Source organism: Ursus arctos, unplaced genomic scaffold, assembly GCF_023065955.2.
Source record: "Ursus arctos isolate Adak ecotype North America unplaced genomic scaffold, UrsArc2.0 scaffold_34, whole genome shotgun sequence".
NCBI classification, from domain to species: domain Eukaryota; kingdom Metazoa; phylum Chordata; class Mammalia; order Carnivora; family Ursidae; genus Ursus; species Ursus arctos.
Genome location: NW_026623030.1, coordinates 22,224,365 through 22,246,195, shown reverse-complemented (window position 1 = coordinate 22,246,195; position 21,831 = coordinate 22,224,365). Strand labels below are relative to the sequence as shown.

General features: G+C 40.5%; 1 protein-coding gene across 3 annotated transcripts in view; it reads left to right on the top strand.

Annotated features, from left to right (window-relative positions):
* Window positions 1-21,831, top strand: part of MAPKAPK5 (MAPK activated protein kinase 5) — a 33,895-nt gene that overhangs the window by 7,557 nt on the left and 4,507 nt on the right. For 2 of the 3 annotated variants that reach the window (XM_026514893.4, XM_026514894.4), the window contains exons 2-10: window positions 4,538-4,611; window positions 5,355-5,430; window positions 6,010-6,107; window positions 7,650-7,758; window positions 9,386-9,475; window positions 10,233-10,328; window positions 16,027-16,107; window positions 18,831-19,018; window positions 21,053-21,173. In XM_026514893.4, the coding sequence (XP_026370678.1) occupies window positions 4,538-4,611; window positions 5,355-5,430; window positions 6,010-6,107; window positions 7,650-7,758; window positions 9,386-9,475; window positions 10,233-10,328; window positions 16,027-16,107; window positions 18,831-19,018; window positions 21,053-21,173 (933 nt within the window). The remainder of the gene's footprint in view (window positions 1-4,537; window positions 4,612-5,354; window positions 5,431-6,009; window positions 6,108-7,649; window positions 7,759-9,385; window positions 9,476-10,232; window positions 10,329-16,026; window positions 16,108-18,830; window positions 19,019-21,052; window positions 21,174-21,831) is intronic. The other variant, XM_026514895.4, reaches the window with a different exon arrangement.

Here is a 21,831-nt window from a genome sequence, read left to right as displayed (position 1 = left end):
AAATTATTAAACTTTATCAGAGGTATGCATGTGCAGGAAAAACATAGTGTATATAAGATTTGGTACCAGCTCTGATTTCAGGCATTCCTTGGGAGTCTTGGAATGTACCCCACGCAGACAAAGTGGGACAACTGTATCGTGTTTTTAATTCAGATCAAAATATTTTCTAGTTTCCCTGTTTTTTTTCTTTGACCCACTGATTATTTAGAAGTATTATGTAATTTTAAAATTTTTGTTGATTTCTAGCTTAATTCCATTATGGTTGAAGAACTTTATATAATTTCAGTCTTTAAAAATTTATTGAGACTGGGATCCAGCATATGATTTATCCTGAAGAATATTCCATGTGTACTTGGGAAGAATGTGTATTTTTCTGTTGTTGGATGCAGTGTTGTATAGATGTCAGGTCAAGTTGGTTGACAGCGTTATCTTCTACATCTTGCTGATTTTCTGTTTAGCTTTTCTATTATTGAGAGTGGCGGTATTGGAATCTCCAACTATTATTTTTGAATTATCTATTTTTCTCCTATATTCTGTCAATTTTTGCTTCATGTATTTTTGGACTCTGTTGTTAAGTGCCTGCATATGTTTATAATCATCATGTCTTCCTGTTGAATTGACCTTTTCATCCTTATAAAAAGTGTCTCTCTCTTTATTAACATCTTTTGTTTTAAAGTCTATTTTGTCTATTGTCTGTATAGCTACTTCAGCTCTCTTATAGTTACTCATGGTATATCTTTTTCCATCCTTTTACTTTTTTCTCCATTTAAAAAATTGTAATAAAATTGCTCATAACATGAAATTTACCATCTTAACCATTTTTAAATGTACACTTCACTGGTATTAAATATATTTACAATGTTGTGCAACCATCACCACCATCCATCCATATACTTCTTTTGATCTTGTAACACTGAAACTCTGTGCCCATTAAACAGTAACTCCTCTGCCTTCTTCTCCACAGCCTCTACCAACCACCATTCTACTTTCTATCTCGATAATATTGACTACTCTTAAGCACCTCAGAAAAATAGAAGCATATAGTATTTGTCTTTTTGTGACTGCCTTATTTCATTTAGCATAATATTCTCATGGTTCATCCATTTTGTAGCATATTTCTGAATTTCCTTACTTTTTAAGGCTGACTGATATTCCATCATATGTATATGGACACTTATGTCCCTTCCATGTTTTAGCTATTGTGAATAGTTGTTATGAACATGGATGTACAAATATCTCTTGAAGACCCTGTTTTCAGTTCTTTTGGGTATATACCCAGAAGTGGAATTGCTGGAACATATGGTAATTCTACTTTTAACTTTTTTGTTGAGCTGCCATACTGTTTTTCATGGCATTGGAAATGTATCATTGTACATTCCCACCAGCAGTGCACAAGGGTTCCAATTTCTCCATATCCTTACCAACACTTGATTTTCTGTTTGTTTTTTAATTAGTCTCCACACCCAATGTGGACCTTGAACTCACAATTCTGAGATTAAGACCTGAGCTGAGAGCAAGAGTCTGACACTTAGAACCACTCAAGCACCCCTATTTGTTTTTTGATAGTAGCTATCCTAATGGTGTGAGGTTATATTTCATTGGAATTTTGATTTGCATTTCTTCATGATTAGTGATGCTGAGCATCTTTTCATGTGTTTATTGGCCATTTGTGTATCTTTGGGATGTCTATTCAACTTCTTAGCCCGTTTTTTGAATCAGGTTGTTTTTGAGTTTTAGGAGTTCTTATATATTCTGGATATTAATCCCTTTTCAGATACTTGATCTGTAAATATTTTCTTCCATTATGTGAGTTGCCTTTTCTACTCTGTTAATAGTGTTTTATGATGCACAAAATTAAAAAATTTTTCATGTTCATCTTGTCTAGTTTTTCTTTTGTTGCCTGTTCCTTTGGTGTCTTATTCAAGAAGTCATTGCCAAATACAATGTTACAAAACTCATGTCCTGTGTTTTCTTCTAAGAATTTTATTGTTTTAGGTCTTACATTAAGGTCTTTGATCCATTTTGAGTTTTTGTATATGGGGTTAAGGGTCCAGCTTTGTCCTTTTGCATGTGGATACCCAGTCTATGCAGCATAATTATTGAAATGCTTTGATTTTTAACTTGTTTGCTTCTGTGAATCCAGTGTATATCTCTTATAGACAGCTATGGTTGGATCTTTTTTTAATCCGGTAAATATTAACTTTTTTACTATATCATTTTTATATCTATCACAAATATATTTTGTTTATTATTTACAAAAACAGACAATGGATAGATTTGCCTGTGGGTTGTGATTTCCTGACCTTTGGTCTAGGATTCTGAAGAATTACTTCATTCCATGTACCTATATCCTTATTAATTTAAGGCAGTATATATATTTCTTTAGCAGAATTCAGTCAGTGTATTTGTCAGCCTTTGAAGTAGTCCATAATTTACTTCAGTGAAGTGTTTTAATTGACCCATGCCTTCCTATATTCTCATTGTCATTAAAATATGTGAGAAAATAGGCCATCTACACATAGAAGAGGTGACAGATGTGAGAGCGTTACTTCTCCTCCCCATCCAGGCTTCTTGAAGCCTTAGACTGGTTAGTGTTTATGGCACCATCAACAAAGGTGCAAGAACAAAACCTGGAAAAGAGGACAAGAGGTGTAAGGAAAGCGGCTCAGAAATCAGGGCTGTAGAGAGGCGTGGTAGTGCCTCTCTTACCTTCTGAAACATCAAGTGTTAAAACTCCTGTCAGAGCCTCATCAAGCCTCTACAAGTTGAGTGGTCTTGGCTGTGTATCAGATAGAGTACCATCTGAATAAGCACCAGCACAGTGAAGAATTTGGTCTGATATCTCCACATCCCAGGAACTGGGTGAATGAACAGTCCTTTGATCTGTTCATGACAGATAATTCCATGGAACAAAGCTCTCTTTTCCATGAATCTAATATGAGTGTAGTTTTCACTGGAGTCGAGGAGGAGGAGGGGTTTAGCAAATGATTTTACTCTACCATGAAGCTTAGAATATGCTTCCAACTCCCTCTTTCCCAATCCTGTATTCCTCCCTGTCTTCTCAAACACTTCTGAGTCCAACAGGCCGTGCAGTGGAAACATGAAGGAGGTAGGCAAGTTAAGTGGGTAGGTCTGAATTCTGTTTAGGGGGTGGTGATTGGGGACAGAGCCTGGGATCTCCCTGATTGGGCAAGATCTGTCCCTAATCTTCAGTGTAAGGTAGTTAACTTTGATAGCTGGAATGGTGCTAAGGAAGAGGCCAAAGCCATAGAATCTAGTCTTACTAGTCCCTGTAACTCACTGTGTGACCATGACAAGCTCCTTAACCCCAATGTATGGTTTTTCAGAAGGGAGTTTGTGTAATGATCTAACTGATCTTTCCCAAGTCAATATCCCTCTATCATCCAGCTTTAGTCTACCTTTCTAGTCTCATTCCACAGTTACTGAGCGTTTATTATCTGATGAGAACCTTTATCAAGAACGGGGCAGCAGAAAAGTGGAAATGACGACTATTGTAAGCTTATTTTGTATGCTTCCATAGGAATTGGGCAGAAGCTCTGTTTTTCTGTCTCTGAACTTAGCCTGGTGTCTGGCACATACCAACCACTCAATGAGTGTGTGTTATATGGACAGATACCTGTTCCCATATACTGGGAATTGGGGTCCTATTAGATTCTCATTGCAACAGAACAATTTGAAAATCTCATGTGGTCTAGCCTAATTTTTCAAGGTCTCCATTTGGTTTCCTTTTCTTCCTGTGGAACCCTGAAAAATGAATTTTAGCCTGCCATAACTTAAATATGTGGCTTTCATGCCTGAAAGCCTATGGCAACAAAGCTCAACATACAGTGATTAGACAGAAATTCCATAAAAACTTACACTAAATCATAGAGGCTGTATCGGGAATTATTGAAAGCTATTAAAACTGTAAATAAAACAATTGAAAACTATAAAAAATGTAGTTACATAATGAATATGACAATATCTTTGTACTCAAAATGATGCTGTTGAAAATTAGATAAGTTTAGTATTATATTCACTACTACCTTATTTGAACTTTTAAGTCTCAATTTATTCAGTTATTTCAACAATTTGATCAATTTCTTCAAGGGTGTAGGCCTCTATATCATAGAAGCACGTATCAGAGCAGTCTTCTGGAACCTCAGAAAATATCCTGACCATTTTATTTTAGCAACTGAATATTCAGTAGTGAAGCATTTTGACAGAGTATCTCCCTCTCACACTCCCCCCGGCCCTGAAAAACATTGAGTATCTACTCAAATGGACTTTGTGGATGAGGTGACGAATTTCTTCTTACCTAAAAGTGTTTGCTTTCTCTTTTCCTGGAAAACAGTGCCTAACTTGGTCATTTAGAAGAAATACCTAATTATAAAGCCAAAAGAATGCAAAGCCCTGCTTACCAGTTTCTCTTAGAAGATGAGATACTGAGTGCCAAGATTTTGTGTTGTCCCACCCTGCTCAATTATTCAGCTTTTTAATTGGAGAATCTTTGCCCCACCCTTTTCTGTTTTAATAGGAAACCTCCATTTTAGAGGAATACAATATCAATTGGACTCAGAAGCTGGGAGCTGGAATTAGTGGTCCAGTTAGGTAAGAGACCCACATGCAAACTATGGCAAAATTACTCTGCAAAGGGCCATTTGGCATACATCGTCCATTAGAAGCATCAGGTGTGCCAGATTTGTGAAATAGCTGTAATCTAAGTGGAGGTATTTATGTTAGGCTTTTCCTCATCCATTTAGAAATATATTTAAGTGACTGAGTCACATAATCTGTAACATAGAATCATTTAAAATATCGAGACTGGGGCACCTGGGTGACTCAGTTGATTAAGTGTTTGACTCTTGATTTCGGCTCAGGTCATGATCTCAGGGTTGTGAGATCGAGCCCTATATTGGGCTTGTGCTAGGCATGGAGCCTGCTTAAGATCTCTCCATCTCCCTCTGCCCCCACCCCCTCATTCTCTCGCACGCTCTCAAAAAAAAAAAAAAAAAAGAAAGAAAGAAAGAAAGAAAGAAAGCAAGCAAGCAAGAAAAAGATATTGAAACTGGAGCTACTGTGAGAGTCACCTGTAGCCAGCAGAGGCCATCCCTGGCCATTCCTTCCTTGGCCATCCTCAGGTTGCTCCCACATGGCTCAGAAGCTGAGGCCTGTGCGGGGAGGGTGAGATGGCTTTTCTGCCTCTCCACCTGCTAGCCCTAGGGACAAGTTTGTTTGGATGCACCCAGATATATTCTTGATTAGAAGTACAATTCTAAAAGAACAAACTGGTTAAATTAGTTTTCAGTGTAACAGAGATGATTTCTGATAGAATTTTTTTCCTTCAAATCTAGAGTCTGTGTAAAGAAATCTACTCAAGAACGGTTTGCACTGAAAATTCTTTTTGATCGTCCAAAAGCTAGAAATGAGGTATGACTCTTTATTGCCTTGATTTGCCTAAATATTGGAAGTGCCTAAGAATTTTTCTTTATACAAGTAAGATAGCTTCCTGGGGGGAATACAGAGATGCACAAAGAATTTTATATTGGTATTTACCCCTTTTCCCTATTCCTGTTATCATTACAAAGCAGTCCCACATCTAGCAGTAACAAAGGCTGTCAGTCTTACTTCCTTTCGACCACCTCTTGTTCTTTTTCAATTAATGTGGTTCTTATGCCCTGAAGTATTCAGGTTTACCTCAGCTTATACTTATTGGACAAGGTCCTTGAAGAGTGGAGAATGGTGACTAGTGTCTTGTAAGTGTGCTGCAGGAGGGCTGTGAGGATGTGTTTCTAGTTCTAAAAAATACACACTTGTTTTAAATCATCTGGGTGTGGTGATGACATACTAGTAACATGTGCAGTGGAGAACGTAGTCTTTTGTTTGGAGATATAGGAATAATTTCTGAAACAAAATGAGTTATTTGCCAGATTTTTCATTTGCTAATGGATGGGGCAGCAGAAAGTGAATCTGTTGGTGAGGTGATACGTTTCCGCTGTTCTCTTTAAGGTACGTCTGCACATGATGTGTGCCACACACCCAAATATAGTTCAAATCATTGAAGTGTTTGCTAACAGTGTACAGTTTCCTCACGAGTCCAGCCCCAGGTAAGACTACATGGGGGTCATCACCGCATGTCCACCTCTCCACATGTAGGTCAAGGTGTAGTGGGGTTTGCCTCTCTTTTGTGCTGTTTTTTCCCTCTCCTGCTTTCTCTCCATCCCTCCCTCTCTCCCTGCCTGCTTCCCTCTCTCTTTCTCTCTTCACTTCTTTTTATTTTGGAAAATTTCAAACATTTGTAAAAGCAGACAGAATTATGTAATGAATCCTCAGGTACCCAATCATGCAACACCAAGAGTTGCCAACTCATTGCCAGTCTTGTTTCATCTATGCCCCACCCACTCTCTGGGACCCCCCGATAATTGTGATTACTTTCTCTAAAAAAAAAAAAAGTATGTAATATGGAATTAAAACAGATTCTATATCAGATTAGTGAAAGGGGACCAGATATTACTAGGCACTGGCTTAGAGTTGATATGGCAAAAAGCCCTTATTGCTTAATCTGACATTCCTTTTTAAAAGAAGAAATCAACATTATTCTTTTAGCTGTTTGGCAAATGTTTGGCAGGCCCACTGGGTGGCATTCTAAGTGTCTTCCAGGGAATTGAAAGTTAAATAAGGTATGATTTCTACTGGGGACTGAGATGTAAACCTGTCATCATAGCAATGTGATAGGGACCAAGGAGAAGCATCCATAAGATATTTTGAGCTTACAAAGGAGAAGAGAGCTGCTAACTGGAGGCTGGGGAGGTGAGATGTCTCACAGAGTGGTTATGTGGGGGCTAGGACTTGAAGCGGGTGGGTAGGAATCTTCCAGGTGGAGAAAGAAGATGGATTTGTAAAAAGAGATGGGAAATAATGACTATTTCTTACAACTGTGCTCTGTTGGTGAAAGCATTTGGATAGAAGCTGGAAGCATTTATATCAAAGAATGGTAACCAGAATTCCGATTTTTAGATTTTTTTTTCTTTTTTTTCTTTTTTTACAATATGAGAATTTTTGCCTTTCTTTAGTAGCTGTGTAACCCTGTCCAGCTGTCTTGCTGGGTATGCTGTGGGTCACATGAAAAACTAGTGTAATGGGGAGAAGGAGTGGACAGAGACACACAGACATAGACACAGACATAGACACAGACCCATAGAGTCACAGAATGAGAGTGAATAACCAGGGTAGCCCAACACCAGCCAAGTGACTTGAAATTCACGTCCTACACAAAGTTATATTCTGTTTTCAATACACTTTCCATCTAGCTGCCCTAAATACGATACAAAAACATGTCATTTAAAAGATCAACTCCCCCCTTTAACACCTAGTAATAACAAGTTAAGTACAGCATCTTCAAAGGGATCATTGTTTTCAAAACTTAATTATTTTACTCCCATTTTAGCTTCTTAGAAAATTTTAGGTGAGGGATATTCCTTATCTGTAGTGCCCAGTTGATAGTGACAAGGGGTCCAACTCCAAGGGGAACAGTAGGGCTAGACTTAGGAAGTAGTTACACACTTTGTAGATGAGGTATCTTTAGGTTAGCTTATTTGATGTTTCAGTTTTTTTTTTTTAACTTAACAAAATCAAATGCTTTCAAACAGGGCTCGACTCTTAATTGTAATGGAGATGATGGAAGGGGGAGAGCTATTTCACAGAATCAGCCAGCACCGGCACTTTACAGAGAAGCAAGCCAGCCAAGTAACAAAGCAGGCAAGTTAACCCCGGGTACCAATCAAACTGCCAACAATGTTGGTTAACAAGCACAATTACATTGGGGGGAATAAAAGAAAGCTTGAAGAAAAGCTCTATTTGATCTCTCATTGCCTGCTTTGTTATGTAATCAGAAAAGATGCTTTGACAGGAGAATTGTGACCCCTTTAATGCTTTGGGAGGGGGACTATATTTTTAAGTGGTTGTCAGTTGCTGCCTGTTAAAAGATTTAAATAAACTCTGGAAGGAAGGTAATCTTTTAATTCCTGTGTAGACTGTAGATATCTTTGAGCATGTAGTGTCCAAGCACTGTTGTTAGATTTGAGATGAATTGCTGCTGATAACACCTGAAAGATTGTGTGGGATAAAAATATCTTCTGGGACAATTGTATACAAGATACTTTTTGCTTATGAGTCACCTCATCAGATTTTAATAGAATTCTAAGATCTTTGTAATTCTGGGCTATTCCTGGTTATAGTCTATTTTGACATCACATTTTATTGCTAGAAAATTTTTTTGTCACAAACAATTCTATTTATGTCACAAACAATACTAGGAATCTAACTGGAAATAACCTCGTGAGGAGGTGAAAAGCCAACTCCACAAGGCTTATCTTCAGGCCAAGCAGGCAAAGCAAAAAGCAGGAATCAGAGCTCAATTGGTTCTAAATACAAAATTCTTCCAAATTTTCCATGAGCCTCAAGCATTTTTCTCTCACTTATAGCAAGAATTCCTATCAAAGTCTGCTCACTGGGCCAGAACCCTTGTGGTGTTAGCGGAGACTTGCCGCTCAGGTCGTGCACTGGCTGTGTCCGTGAGCACGCCGCCAGCCAGCGGCCTCAGCTTCAAGCGCTAAGTGTGCGGGAGCCTCAGGCATTTTAGTATGCCTCCTTTCTGGTAGGGAGGAACTGATATTTGGAATGCCAAGACAATTCCATACTGAGAGTTGAAGAACTGGTAGAATTTGTTCTATTTAATTTTAAAAATTACATCTTGTATTTTTCAAAGATTTCAAATATTAGGATGTGCTTTGAGAATCTTGTATAAAACAAAAACCCTTCCAACCCACCTAAACAGGCGACATTCCATTTCAGCGAATGGGATGTGCAAATTGGAACATCAGGTGGAAAAATGAAGTTAGTGGCTTTCTATTTTTCTTGAAGGCAGAGCCTGGAGTTGAGGTCCCGCCCCCCGACAGTGTGGTTCTCTCCGGAGCCAGGCGTTAGCGCCCGCTGCCCTGCTGGGGGAACCCAGGCCTGCTGAAGACTGCCCTGCACAGCACTTACTCTGCCGTGCTGGTTGCATCTCAGAGGAGTGGAATTGGAAGCATTTTATTCTTCCCATTTCGTACAGGATTTAACCATCAGTTTACTTGAACAAAGTAAACTTTATTTATTTATTTTTTGTTTAATGAAATACAGGTTGCAGCTAAACTAAGTTGAATTCATTTCTATTTCTTGGTACCCAAAGTCTTACTTAATTTCTGCTGTAAAATTGAAAACCAGCCACAGTCTTAATTGACTTAGTTAAGGATTTTTTTTTTTTAATATCCTGAGTTCTCTAAGCCAGGGGCATTAAAGAGCTATCTTTTCTAAGATATGGTTGCTCCATTATGTCCTTTTCCAGATAGCTTTGGCTCTACAGCACTGTCACTTGTTAAACATCGCTCACAGAGACCTCAAGCCTGAAAATCTGCTCTTCAAGGATAACTCTTTGGTGAGATGACTTGTTTTTCTGCATTTTAGCGCGCCACTCTCAACACAGTTCGGGAACGGGTGTGTAGGTGTGGATTCAGAGTTCTCTGAATCCTTGGTGAAGAGGTTCTAAGCCAAAGTGCTTCCAGCAGCTTACTTTCCCCACTTGTTTCCTTGCTAGAAGTTCAGAGACATTCTGCTATGCCCTTGGCATTGATAATTTTGGATGGTACTGATATGCATTTGTAAGACTTAAGATTTTGGATATGATTTAGAGGTTCTTTGGAAAGGGGCAGCAATCTATATGCTCTTAAATATTACCTTGAAGTGTAATAGTTGTATTTGCCATTCGTTAATACTGATAAGGTGTTTTTTTCCCTCCAGTCTCACTCCCTGCCCCATGTACCATGTCCCACCAAATAAGTTGCTCTGGCAATCTTGAAGCTGATGCTAAAAGTGAAATCACGCCCTGGATTGGAGATGATGGGCCAGTAGATAGAGTCAGGGGACACTTGGCTAAAATCTTGATTTTAGTACTGCAATACCAGTCATGAAACAAGGCCAACTGTGAGTAGGTAGAAATTCTTTACCTCTCTGTTACTAAGAAAAATTTCTCAGTATGAATCATTTCTCCAGATGTGAGGATATGCTATTCATAGGCTTGGGTGTCAGCCAGAAACTCGTGAGAGAGAGCTCAAGGTAACCTGCCTTCCACCTGGATTTTCCTTTAGTGTTTACTGAGAACTCTGGAGCAATGACTTCCATTTGTTTTATTTCAGGATGCCCCAGTGAAGTTGTGTGACTTTGGATTTGCTAAAATTGACCAAGGTGACTTGATGACACCCCAATTCACCCCTTATTATGTTGCACCTCAGGTAAGCACTTGCTGTTTCTGCCGCAGGATGTATCACCGGGCTGTCTGTAGACACGTTCTTCTCTTCGGCAGCACAAGTGGGCGTGTATTACCAGTGGGAAGGGGAGATCTCAGCTTCAGAAACCTAGTCTGCTTAATTAGGTGCACGCATTTTATTTTAAAATCAACTTCTTTTGAAAACAAGGTATGACTTGTGTACAATAAAATACTCCTAGTTTAAGTGTGGTTTCAGGAGTTTTGACAAACACACTCCTGCACGTTCACCACCACAGTCAAGATACAAAACATTTCCATCACGTGAGGAGCTCTTGTGCATCTTTGTCGTCAGTCTGCTCCCCGTCAACCCCTGGCCCCAGGCAACCACTGATCTGCTTTCTGTCGTTCCGGGTTAGTTTTGCCTGTTGTAGAAATTCATATGAGTGGAACTCACGTACCTGTTGTGTTTCACTTCTTTTGCTCATCATGTGTTTGAAATTCATCCATGTTGCTACATATATCAGCGGTTAGTTCCTTTTTGTTGTTAAGTAGTATTCTGTCATAGAGGACGAAGCCATGTTTGTTTATCCATTCATTGACTGATGGCCATTTTGGGTTTTCCATTTTTGGCTATTATGAATAAAGCTGCTGGAATATTCATTTACAAGTTTTGGGAGACATCTTTTCTAAAATGGTTTTACCACTTTACCTAGTCCCCAGTAATATATAAGAGTTCCAGTTGCTTCATGTTCTTACCATCAACTCATGTTTTTTAGTATTTATAATCTTAGTCCTTCGGGTATGTCCATAGTATTATTTCATTATGGATTTAATTATAACATTTTCTTAATGGCTACTGTTGAGTATTTTTTCATGTGTTTATTAGACATTCTACTGTGAAATATGGGTACAACATTCTCTTGTGAAGTACAGGTATAAATCTTTTGCCCGTTTTTGGTTTTATAATTGTGAGGTATAAAAAGTTATTATTTTCTGGATACAAGTTCTTTGTCGTATATGTGTATTACTTTTTATTGCTACTGTGATGAATTGCCACAGACTTAGTGCCTTAAAGCAACACATTTATTTCCTCACAGTTTTGGAGGTTAGAAGTCTGAAATGGTTCAAGGTGTTGGCAGGACTGTGTTCCTATTGGACGCTCTAGGGGAGAATCCATTCCCTTGCCTTTTCCAACTTCAAGAGGCACCTGCATTCTTTGGTTTGTGGCCTCTTTCTCCATTTTTTCTTTCTTTGTTTTTTAAAAAGATTTTATTTATTTGTCAGAGAGAGCACAAGCAGGGGGAGCGGCAGGCAGAGGGGGCAGAGAGCCCAATGTGGGACTCGATCCCAGGACCCTGGGATCATGACCTGAGCCAAAGGCAGACGCTTAACTGACTGAGCCACCCAGGCATCCCGTCTTTCTGTCTCTGACTCTGACCCTCTTGCTTCCCTTTCATAATTGTGATTACATTAGATACACCCAAGTAATCCAGGATACTTCCCCATCTCAAGATCCTCCATTTTATAAAATCTGCAAAGTCCCTTTTGCTGTGTAGGGTAACATATGCACAGATTCCAGGGATTAGAACATGGACATCTTTGGGAAGCCATTATTCTGCCCACCACATATATTACGAATATTTCTCTCAGACTGTGGCTTGCTTTTCAGAATAGCAGCAGTTTTTTACTTTTTTTTTAATTTTAAATTTTCGTTTAAGTTTATTTATTTATTTAAGTAATTGCCACCCCCGGTGTGGGGCTTGAACTCACAACCCAGAGATCAAGAGTCTCATGTTCCACTGACTGAGCCAGCCAGGCACCCTAGAAGTTTTTTGTTTTGATCAAATCCAGTCCATCCTTTTTTTTTTTTTTTTTTTTTTTTGAGAAGGAGGGTGAGAGAGAGAGAGAGAGGGAGAGAGAAGAGGGGCAGAGAGAGAGGGAGAGAGAGAATTCTAAGCAGGCTCCATGTCCAGCATGGAGCCTGACACAAGGCTTGATCTCACAACCCTGAGATCATGACCTGAGCTGAAAACGAGAGTTGGATGCTTAACTGACTGAGCCACCCAGGCGCCCCTCACCCATTTTTTTTAAATGGTTGGTGATTTTGTTCCTAAGAGGTCTTTCCATACCGATGTACGTGAAGATTTTTCTCATGGTTTCTTATTAAAGTTTATAGTTTTAGCTTTTTTTTTTTTTTAAGTTTTATTTATTTATTTTAGAAACAGCATGAGCAAGCAGGGGGAGGGGCAGAGGGAGAGAAGCAGACTCCCCACTGAGCGTGGGGCCTGACTCAGGGCTTGATCCCATGACCCTGAGATTATGACTGGAGCCGAGGTAAGAGTTAGATATTTAACTGACTGAGCCACCCAGGTACCCCCCACCCTTTTTTAAAGTAGGCTCCATGCTTAGTATTGAGCCCAGTGCAGGATTTGAACTCATGACCCTGAGATCAAGACCTGAGCTGAGATCGGAAGTCAGATGCTTAACCCATTGAGCCACCTAGGTGCCCCTCTAGTTTTAGCTTTTAACCTTTTGGACTGTGATTCATTTGAGGGGTGGTGTGTGTGTATGTGTGTAAAATAAGGGTCAAGTTTTTTTTTTCCTTATGGATATCAAGTTTCCAAATCATTTGTTGAAAAGAATAGCCTTGTATCACTGAATTACCTTACAGTTTTGTTGAACTGAATTATCTTGCAGTTTTGTCAAAAATCAATTGACAGGGGCGCGTGGGTGGCTCAGTCCGAAGTTAAGCATCCGACTCTTGATTTCAGATCCGGTCATGATCTCAGGGTCGTGGGATAGAGCCCTGCAATAGACTTTGGACTCAGCACAGAGTCTGCTTGAGATTTTCTTTCTGCCTCTCCTTCTGCCCCTCCTTCTGCCCCTCCCCAACTCAAATAAATAAACAAACAAATAAATAAATAAATAAATAAAAATGTTAAAATTAATTGACCATGTATCTGTTAGTCTATTCTATTCTATTCTGCTTATTTGTCTATCCTTACAGCTATATCATGTGATTACTGTAGCTTTTTATTAAGTCTTGACCTCAGATATCAGATAGTATAAGTTCTTCAAATTTATTCTTTTTCAAAATTGTTTTGATTATTCTGAATCCTTTGCACTTTTCTGTAAATTTTAGAATTCACTTCTCTATATATAATGGAAAAATCTCCTGGGATTTGATTTGGATTGTGTTTAATCTGCTGATGAATTTGGAGAGAGTTAACCTCTTAACATTATTAAGTCTTCCAATCAGTGAACATGGTAGATCTCTCTATTTAGGTCTTTAATTTTTCTCAGAAATGTTTATATTTCTTAGTGTATAGGTTTTATACATACTTTCTTAAGTTTATTCCTGTATTTTATTTTTTTGGATGCTGTTGAAAATTATATTTTTAACAATTTCATTTTCCAATTGTTTGTTGCTAGTTTGTAGAAGTACGAATGACTTTTGATCCCTTGTATCTTGCTAAATTCAATTATCAATTATAGATTTTTTGTAGATTTGTTAAGATTTCCTACATGCAAAATCATGTTGTCTGTGAATAATGACAGTTTCACTTTGCTCTTTCCAGTATGTCTGCCTTTTATTTATTTTCTTTGCCTTATTGTGGTGGCTGGGACCACTGGCTGATTGTAAGGGATTAGAGCAGATACCCTTGCCTCATTCCTGATCTTAGAAAAAATGTGCAATCTTTTACCGTTAAGCATATTAATTGTTACATTTTTTGTAGATGCCCTTTTTCAGGTTGGGGAAGTTTCCTTCTATTCCTAGTTTACTGAAAGGGAATGTGTTAAATTTTGTCCAATGCTTTTTCTGTATCTGGTGGGCTGATAATATATTTTTCTTCTTTATTTTGTTAATATGATGAATTAATTGATTTTTTAAAGATTTTTTTTTAAAGATTTTATTTATTTATTTGTCAGAGAGAGAGAGAGAGCACGAGCAGGGGGAGCGGCAGGCAGAGGGAGAAGCAGGCTCCCCGCTGAGCAAGGAGCCCGATGCGGGACTCGATCCCAGGACCCTGGAATCATGGCCTGAGCTGAAGGCGGACGCTTAACCGACTGAGCCACCCAGGCGCCCCACAATTTATCAATTTTTAAAAATATTTTATGGACTCAGCTTTTGGTTTCCTATGTAAGAAATCTTCGTCTAACCCAAGATCACCCGAGATTTCCTCCTACAAGTTTTATAGTTTTAGGTTTTACATTTATATGCATGATCCATTTTGATTTAATTTTTGTATAATGTATGAGTATGGATCTAAGTTCACTTTTTAGCATTTGGATATCCGGATCCAGGACCATTTGTTGAAAAGGCTATCTTTTCTCCATTGCATTGCTTTTGAATCTTCGTCAAAGATCAATTGAATGTATGTGTGTGGGTTTAATTTTGGATTTTCTGTTCTGTTCCAGTGATCTCTTTGTCTTTACACCAATACTGTACTGTCTTGATTACTGTGGCTTTATAATAACTATTGAGGTAAGGTAGTGTTAGCCCTCCAACGTAGTTCTTTTTCATAGTTGTTTTGGCTATTCTAATTTCTTTGCATTTCCATATAAACTTTAGAATCAGCTGTTAATTTCTACAGAAAAGCCTGTTGGGATTTTGACTGGGGTTGTTTTAGAGGTATGGTTCAGTATGGGGACACTGACATCTGAACAATACTGAGGCTTCTAGCCCATGAGGAAGCTGTATTGCTCTATATATTTTTGCCTTTAGTTTTTCTCAGCAATATTTGTGTGGTTTTTAGTGTACAGGTCTTTCCCGTCTCTGTTAGATTTATTCTATGGTTCTGTTATAAATGGTATTTTCTTTTTCAGGTTTAATTAATTCACTTTACTCTTCTTGTATAAAAACACTATGTGGTGGCCATAGCTGGAGCCTGGGTCCTCCGCATGGAGACTCTGATGTGGGTCTTTACAAGATGGTCAGTGAATTCCTGACAGGGAGACTTGGTGAACACAGTCTCTTTCCAGAGAGTTAGGGTAAGGCAGCTGTAGGTCTTGGAGATGGCATCGAAGGTTGCTTTGTCTAAGTTGCCCCAGGTGACATTGCAGCCCCTCGCTGAGGTGTGGCAGCTGTCATCAACTGCCATCAGCAGCTTCATGGGCGTGGGGCTAAGATCATAGCGTGGGTCTGCGTGTGAGGAGGAAACAGACCAGCGCAGAGTCGCAGCATCCTGTCACCTTGCAAGGAATCTGCAGGGTATGCCAGTATTGTTCCCCCAGGGGTCTCGCTGCACAAGACGGTGGAGAACTTGGCCAGGATGATGGCCCCATGGATGGCAGTGGTCGCCTCCTTCAACACTTAATACCCAGACAAACATGACTGTTATAGTCCTTGATAGCAACAAGTACCTTGAACCTGATCCACTGGCCAGCACTGGTTTGCTTTTATACAGGTGTAAGGGATATCTGTGTCTCCAGGAAAAAGTCCATGATCTTGGATACCTTGATGGGCAGGAAGAAGAGTTAAATCTCTTCCAAGGACTTGCTCTTCATGTCCTTGACCTGGGCAAAAACTGATAAATTGCTGGTTATAAGAGGGGAAAAAAGGTTTTTGAAAGTTTGTGTTTTCTGGATGGTTGTTTTTTGTTTTTAATTGTTAACTGCCAGTGTCTGCTCTCTTTCAGCATTCTTTTTCAACATTCTTTCTCAAGTTGTAGGTCATTGGTGTGGTTTTCAGTAAATTGTCCCCTTTGGTCTGACTCTGACAGGTACTGGAGGCACAGAGAAGGCATCAGAAGGAAAAATCTGGCATCATACCTACCTCGCCAACACCCTACACTTATAACAAGGTAGGGGAAGAGATACTTACCTACACCGTTCAGGTGTAGCCCCTCTTCTCCTTTGAGGTGTTTGTGGTTCTTTGGGAATGAATTCTTGGGAATTCTTATCCCTCAATATTCCTGCCCAAAAGGCTGGCAGCAGCCACACATGCGGAAGATTCCTTGGAATTCAGGTTTTTTGTCTGATGAAATATGAAATAAGGTTCTTAACAACTGAGGTTTTGCAGCAGGAACCAAGGGCAGTGGTCACCTGTAGGTTATTTGGATAGTTGTAGTCCACTGACCACATTTGACCACATTTAAAAGACGTGGTTGTCTTGCTTTTTTTGAGGTGGAGGCCATTTCTGAGAACATTCCATGGCCATTTACGGTACCATTCTTTCTTCCCATAAAATACCCAACTTAGCACAGTGTCTACGACACACAGCAAGTGTTCCTGGTCTTCTAGCTCTCAGTCTGTAGCCTACACATCAAGCGTCTCTGTTCTAAAACACAAGAGTAAGATTAAGGGCCTCTTAAAGCAGGTCCTGGAGTCGCTGGGTAGATCAGAAAAAAAAAAATCATGCTGCCTGGGGACTCACGGCTGAATACAGATGACAGAGAGGGACCTGAGGGTGGTGAAAAGGCAGTAGATTGGCTCTTCTTGGGTCCCACACTGTAGAGGGCCCCACATATTCCTATAGCACGCACACACGTACACACAGGCATACATAAGAAAGAACACACAGGCTTCTCTGCCACTCAGGACCCTGTGCTCCACACTGTCACTGGCACATTGTAACCAAGAACCTTAAACACCTACTTTCATATTTAACACTGGTCAGTCCCCAGGAAATCACTGCTCCACACCTTCTTACCCTACAAACTCAAAACCATAGTCATCTCTCTCCTAATGTAGCGAAGGTTTGAGGGCTGTGCCGATTATAGCATCAGAGTCAGAAACTGCTTTCTGCTTCTTGATGCATGCAGGAAGTGAGTGGTAGAAGCACTTAGATGACATTAATTTACTTGCTAAAATTTTCTCAGCATGAATGCAATGGATTCTTGTGTGATATATTATTTTCCAGTAGTATTTTTGTCTTCTTTTCCTGTTCCATTTTGTGAACCTAGTGGTGCTCATGAATTAGCATGGCATTCATAAAAATTACACACTGTAGATGAACAGCATGTTGAAATAATAAACAGCTCATACTACTTTTGAATGTGTATGTATGTTAGTCTAGAGATAATCCTCTTTTTATTGGCAGCTAAATGAACACCGAAAGCTACATTTGCAAATAATTTTTTTTAAAGATTTTATTTATTTATTTGACAGAGAGAGTGAGAGAGCACAAGCAGGGGGAATAGTAGAGGGAGAGGGAGAAGCAGTCTCCCCGCTGAGCTGGGAGCCCGATGTGGGGCTCAATCCCAGGACCCTGGGATCATGACCTGAGTCGAAGACAGATCCTTAACCATTTGAGTCACCCAGGTGCCCCTGCACATAATTTTTTTAACAAAAATATGTAATAGGATGTAATTAAATTTTGTAAAAGTTAAATAATACATCAATCTTAATTTAAAAACTGTAGTATCAGTTTCCTCATGTGGAAAGTGAGGGATTTGAACTGTTTTTAATATTACTTTCACCTCTGTAATTTTTTTTAAAGATTTCATTCATTTACTTGAGAGAGAGAGCATGAGCGGGGTGAGGGGTAGAGGGAGAAGCAGACTCCCCGCTGAGCAGGACCCTGGGATCATGATCTGAGCCAAAGGCAGACACTTAACCAACTGAGCCATGCAGGCACCTCACCTCTATAATTTTATAATTATGTTTTGTAGCCGGGGTCGTGTCATCTACAAATACCCATTAGTATGATGCCAAAACATGGGTGGGAGTACCTGAGACCTCCCATTTTCTAGGCTTCTATCAGCAGGACACAAGATGTGGCCGTAATGGCAGGCTCCCTGCTGCCTTTCTCAGGCAGACTCTGCTTTTGTCCTGTGATTCAAGACAGGCTTGATCTGAAGCTTCTGAGGATCCAGTTTCTGAGGCAGGTAGAGCTGCATTTAACTAAATTAGGAGTCCTTTATTAATAATCATGCTGTGACCGTAGCCCATGAAGGCACCTAATGCCACAGACAAAATAGTTGGTGGCAGTTTTCTTTCTTTCAGAGTATCTTCTCCAAGAATGGTGTCTGGTCCTGCAAATGGGTGTAGTGAATCATCTGTGGCCAGAGGAGTGCTTTTAGACCTCCTGTTCTTCCCTCTCCTGCCTCTTCCTGATCTGTGTCAAACTGCTTTGGTCTTTGCAAAATGACTTATGCTGTGTTATGGGGTCAGCCTACCTGTGTCTCAGCTGCTTTGTGCCTGCACCTTCAACCCTGCCCAGATCGACAGTGTACATGTTTCCCAACCAGCTGGCTTATATCTGTCGTTCCTCTGGCTGGAGATGAAGTACCCTGTACCTATACCCAAGGATCAGCTAGTAGCTTGGGCCTGAGCAGTGAGGATAAAAGTGACCGTTTAGTTCGCCCTAGATTGGCATCATATGCTGGTGTGCATATATGTAGTGTTGGGGGCATAGAAAGCCTCTGATAGAAAGGTTGGTTCCCTTAAGACTTCCTGAAACTTTTCCAGTCTCTATTAAGTGATTTTTGGAGATACCCGCCTGTGTATGTTATTTGCTGTTTCTGGGGGCTTTATTTTGGGGCTGTGCCTCTGCTGTAAGTGACTATTTTCATTTTCCTTTCAGAGCTGTGACTTGTGGTCCCTAGGGGTGATTATCTACGTGATGTTGTGCGGATACCCTCCTTTTTACTCCAAACACCACAGCCGGACTATCCCAAAGGATATGCGGAGAAAGATCATGACAGGCAGTTTTGAGTTCCCAGAAGAAGAGTGGAGCCAGATTTCAGAGATGGCCAAAGATGTTGTGAGGAAGTGAGTCCCCAGGCTGTGGGGTGGGGAGGCCAAGGAGGCCTTAAGGTGGTGGATCACAAGGGAAAAGTCATTAGTTTCCCAGGCATGCTCCTTCCCGTTGGCACATCGTAGAAATCTTATCCCTGGAGCCTGAGATGAGAGCGCTTCATGTCCACACCTTGGTGAAAATGGAGCTTTGCTCCCTCTTGTTGCATTCTTAGAATTTGTCCCCAGGGTTGTGAACCCAGGTACCTTGGAGTATTAATTTAGGACCTTAATTGGTAAGCCCCATGTTGCGCCCTTCCTGCATGTTAGCCAGTCATGTGGAACAGACATGGCATCAGGAACTGAACTCAGGCTAAGATGACAATGACATTTTGGCTTTTCATTCCTTGGCTGCTGTGGGGGGTAGGTGGCTGATTGTGTGGGCCTCTAGCCTCCCCACTGCTAAGATAGATTTAGAAGATTTAGTGCTAGTGAGTGGGTGAGGGAGAGTTGACAGAGTCCTTTGGTAGCTGAAGGACTAGGTAAGAAGTCAGACCTAAATTTGACGTATATTCGCTTTTCCTGCCCACCTGTGTGGGAGGCTCAGCTGCCTGGGATTTGGGCACTCTTCTGGTACTCCTACTGCTTGGTGTTCACTGAGTAATTTTTCCTCTTTTGGCTTCAGTTTCTTCATCTGTAATATGATGAAGATAAGCTTTAAAGGGGGAGTGCCTGGGAGCTTTCTCCTAACAGTACAGCCATTTCTTTATAGAGATTACGCCCTTTCAATAGAGAGCTTGTCCTGTTGGTTAAGGATCTATGTATATAAAGACGGACTAGTTTCTTAAATATACAAGTGAAAGTTTTTAGGAGGGGAGGGGTAATATTTAAAGCATCACTTGTCTTCCCATGCTGTTTCCACACTGTATTGCTACGTAACCAAAACATCAATATCCTCTAAGTGGTTCTTTGTCAGTTCTATAGAATATATTTCTTGTCCCTAGAGCAATATTGGTTATCTTCTTTCAGCATTGGGATTCTTTTCTTTCTTTCTTTCTTTTTTTTTAAAGATTTATTTATCTGCCAGAAAGAGAGAGTAAGCACAAGCAGGGGGAGTGACAGGCAGAAGCAGGCAGAGGGAGAAGCAGGCTCCCTGGTGAGCAAGGAACCCGATATGGGGCTTGATCCCAGGACCGTGGGATCATGACCCGAGCCGAAGGCAGACGCCCAACCGACTGAGCCACCCAGGCACCCCTGGGATTCTTTTCTAAATAATCATTTCTTCAGAATCTGAAGCTGTTTGTTCAGAATGATCCAGAAGGTTACGGAGAACCTGAAAGAGCAAGTATGCATGTTGTCCTGACTGATGTTTACAGTGGGAGGATGTGTAGTTGGAAGAGGGACTAAAAAGCCCGGGTACATGCTGAGGTGGGCCAAGAGTTGCATCAGCATGAATGGACGAGATGTGAAGAAGTAGGGTCAAAAAGTAGATGGTACAGAGCAAAACATTCGGCTTAGAAGGAAATGCCATCCCCTTACCAGAGACTTTAGATTTTTGGCTTTTGAATGTTTCTAGAATAAAGGGTTCACCTCCTGCCATTTGGTGACATCTAACAGTTTTACCACAATTAGCAACCTGGATTTTCATAACCACATGACCCCTTAACTAATTTTGTAGACACTGTCAGCCAAAAGGGCACTTTGAGTCCCTTTTGGAAATTGGAGCCCACTGTCCTAAAGACATGGATGTGGAGATTCAAGTCTCAGGAGCTATAAACTGTATGCAGGCTTATTGAATCTTGAACTCAGTCCGAAGTATCACTGGATTAAGCCTTATTCTACCATTTTTATCTCACTCTGTCTAGTGTAGAAAGGACTACCAAAGGACAAAGTGCCCTCACCACCAGGGGTTAGGTACTAGATCCCCACCCCTGCCTATAGATGGAAAGCCTAGGCTTGTAGGAGTAGGTAGAAAGTCAGAAGTTGGACCTGGTTAGAACCAGACCCAGGAACTTCCTGGCCTTCTGGAAGCAACTGTGCACGACAGCCCTGTTGGCCTTTTCTCTACAGGCTTTTGAAGGTCAAACCAGAGGAAAGACTCACCATCGAGGGAGTATTGGACCACCCGTGGCTCAACTCGACTGAGGCCTTGGATAATGTGCTACCCTCTGCTCAACTGATGATGGATAAGGTTTTGAATGATGCTTACTTTTTTCATCAGAAGGCTGTGTTGAGAAGGAATGCTGGGACAAGGCTCAGGGAGGGGTCAAAGGCAGAGCAGTGCAAAGAACTCAGTCTTTCCCAGAGAGACATCCATGCTTTCCTGAAAATCAGGTTCTGAAATAAAAGCTTCTTTGAGTAAAAGACCAGATCAAGGCCCAGTAAATATGCACTAAGTGAAAACTCAGATCTTCCATATTTGTGCTTCAGGGTTGGGGGGGCACAGAGTACTATGAGACAACCTCCCTTCCCCTGAGGGGCTTAAACAAGACTGATTGGAAAGACTAATTCATGTGAAATAAGGAGGGAACTTTTCAGACATCAGAGCTTTGCATGCTACATTTTCTACAAATGCTGTGGGAATTCAGAAAAAGAGAACATCTTTGAAGGGCTGTAATCAGGGAAGGGTTCCCAAAGAGAAGGCAAAACCCCTCATATTTATTAATTACTGCATGGCAGTTTTTAATCTGTTCACATGTTTAGCCATGAACTGCTTTAAATGAGTAAGCAACATACATGGCCAAGTGCAGTGAACAACAGGAGCAAAGAATTATAGACCAAAGTGCATCTGTGGGGAAAACCACCTGGCTTCATTAATGGGAAGTCAGTGAAATATATGTGGCAGGACC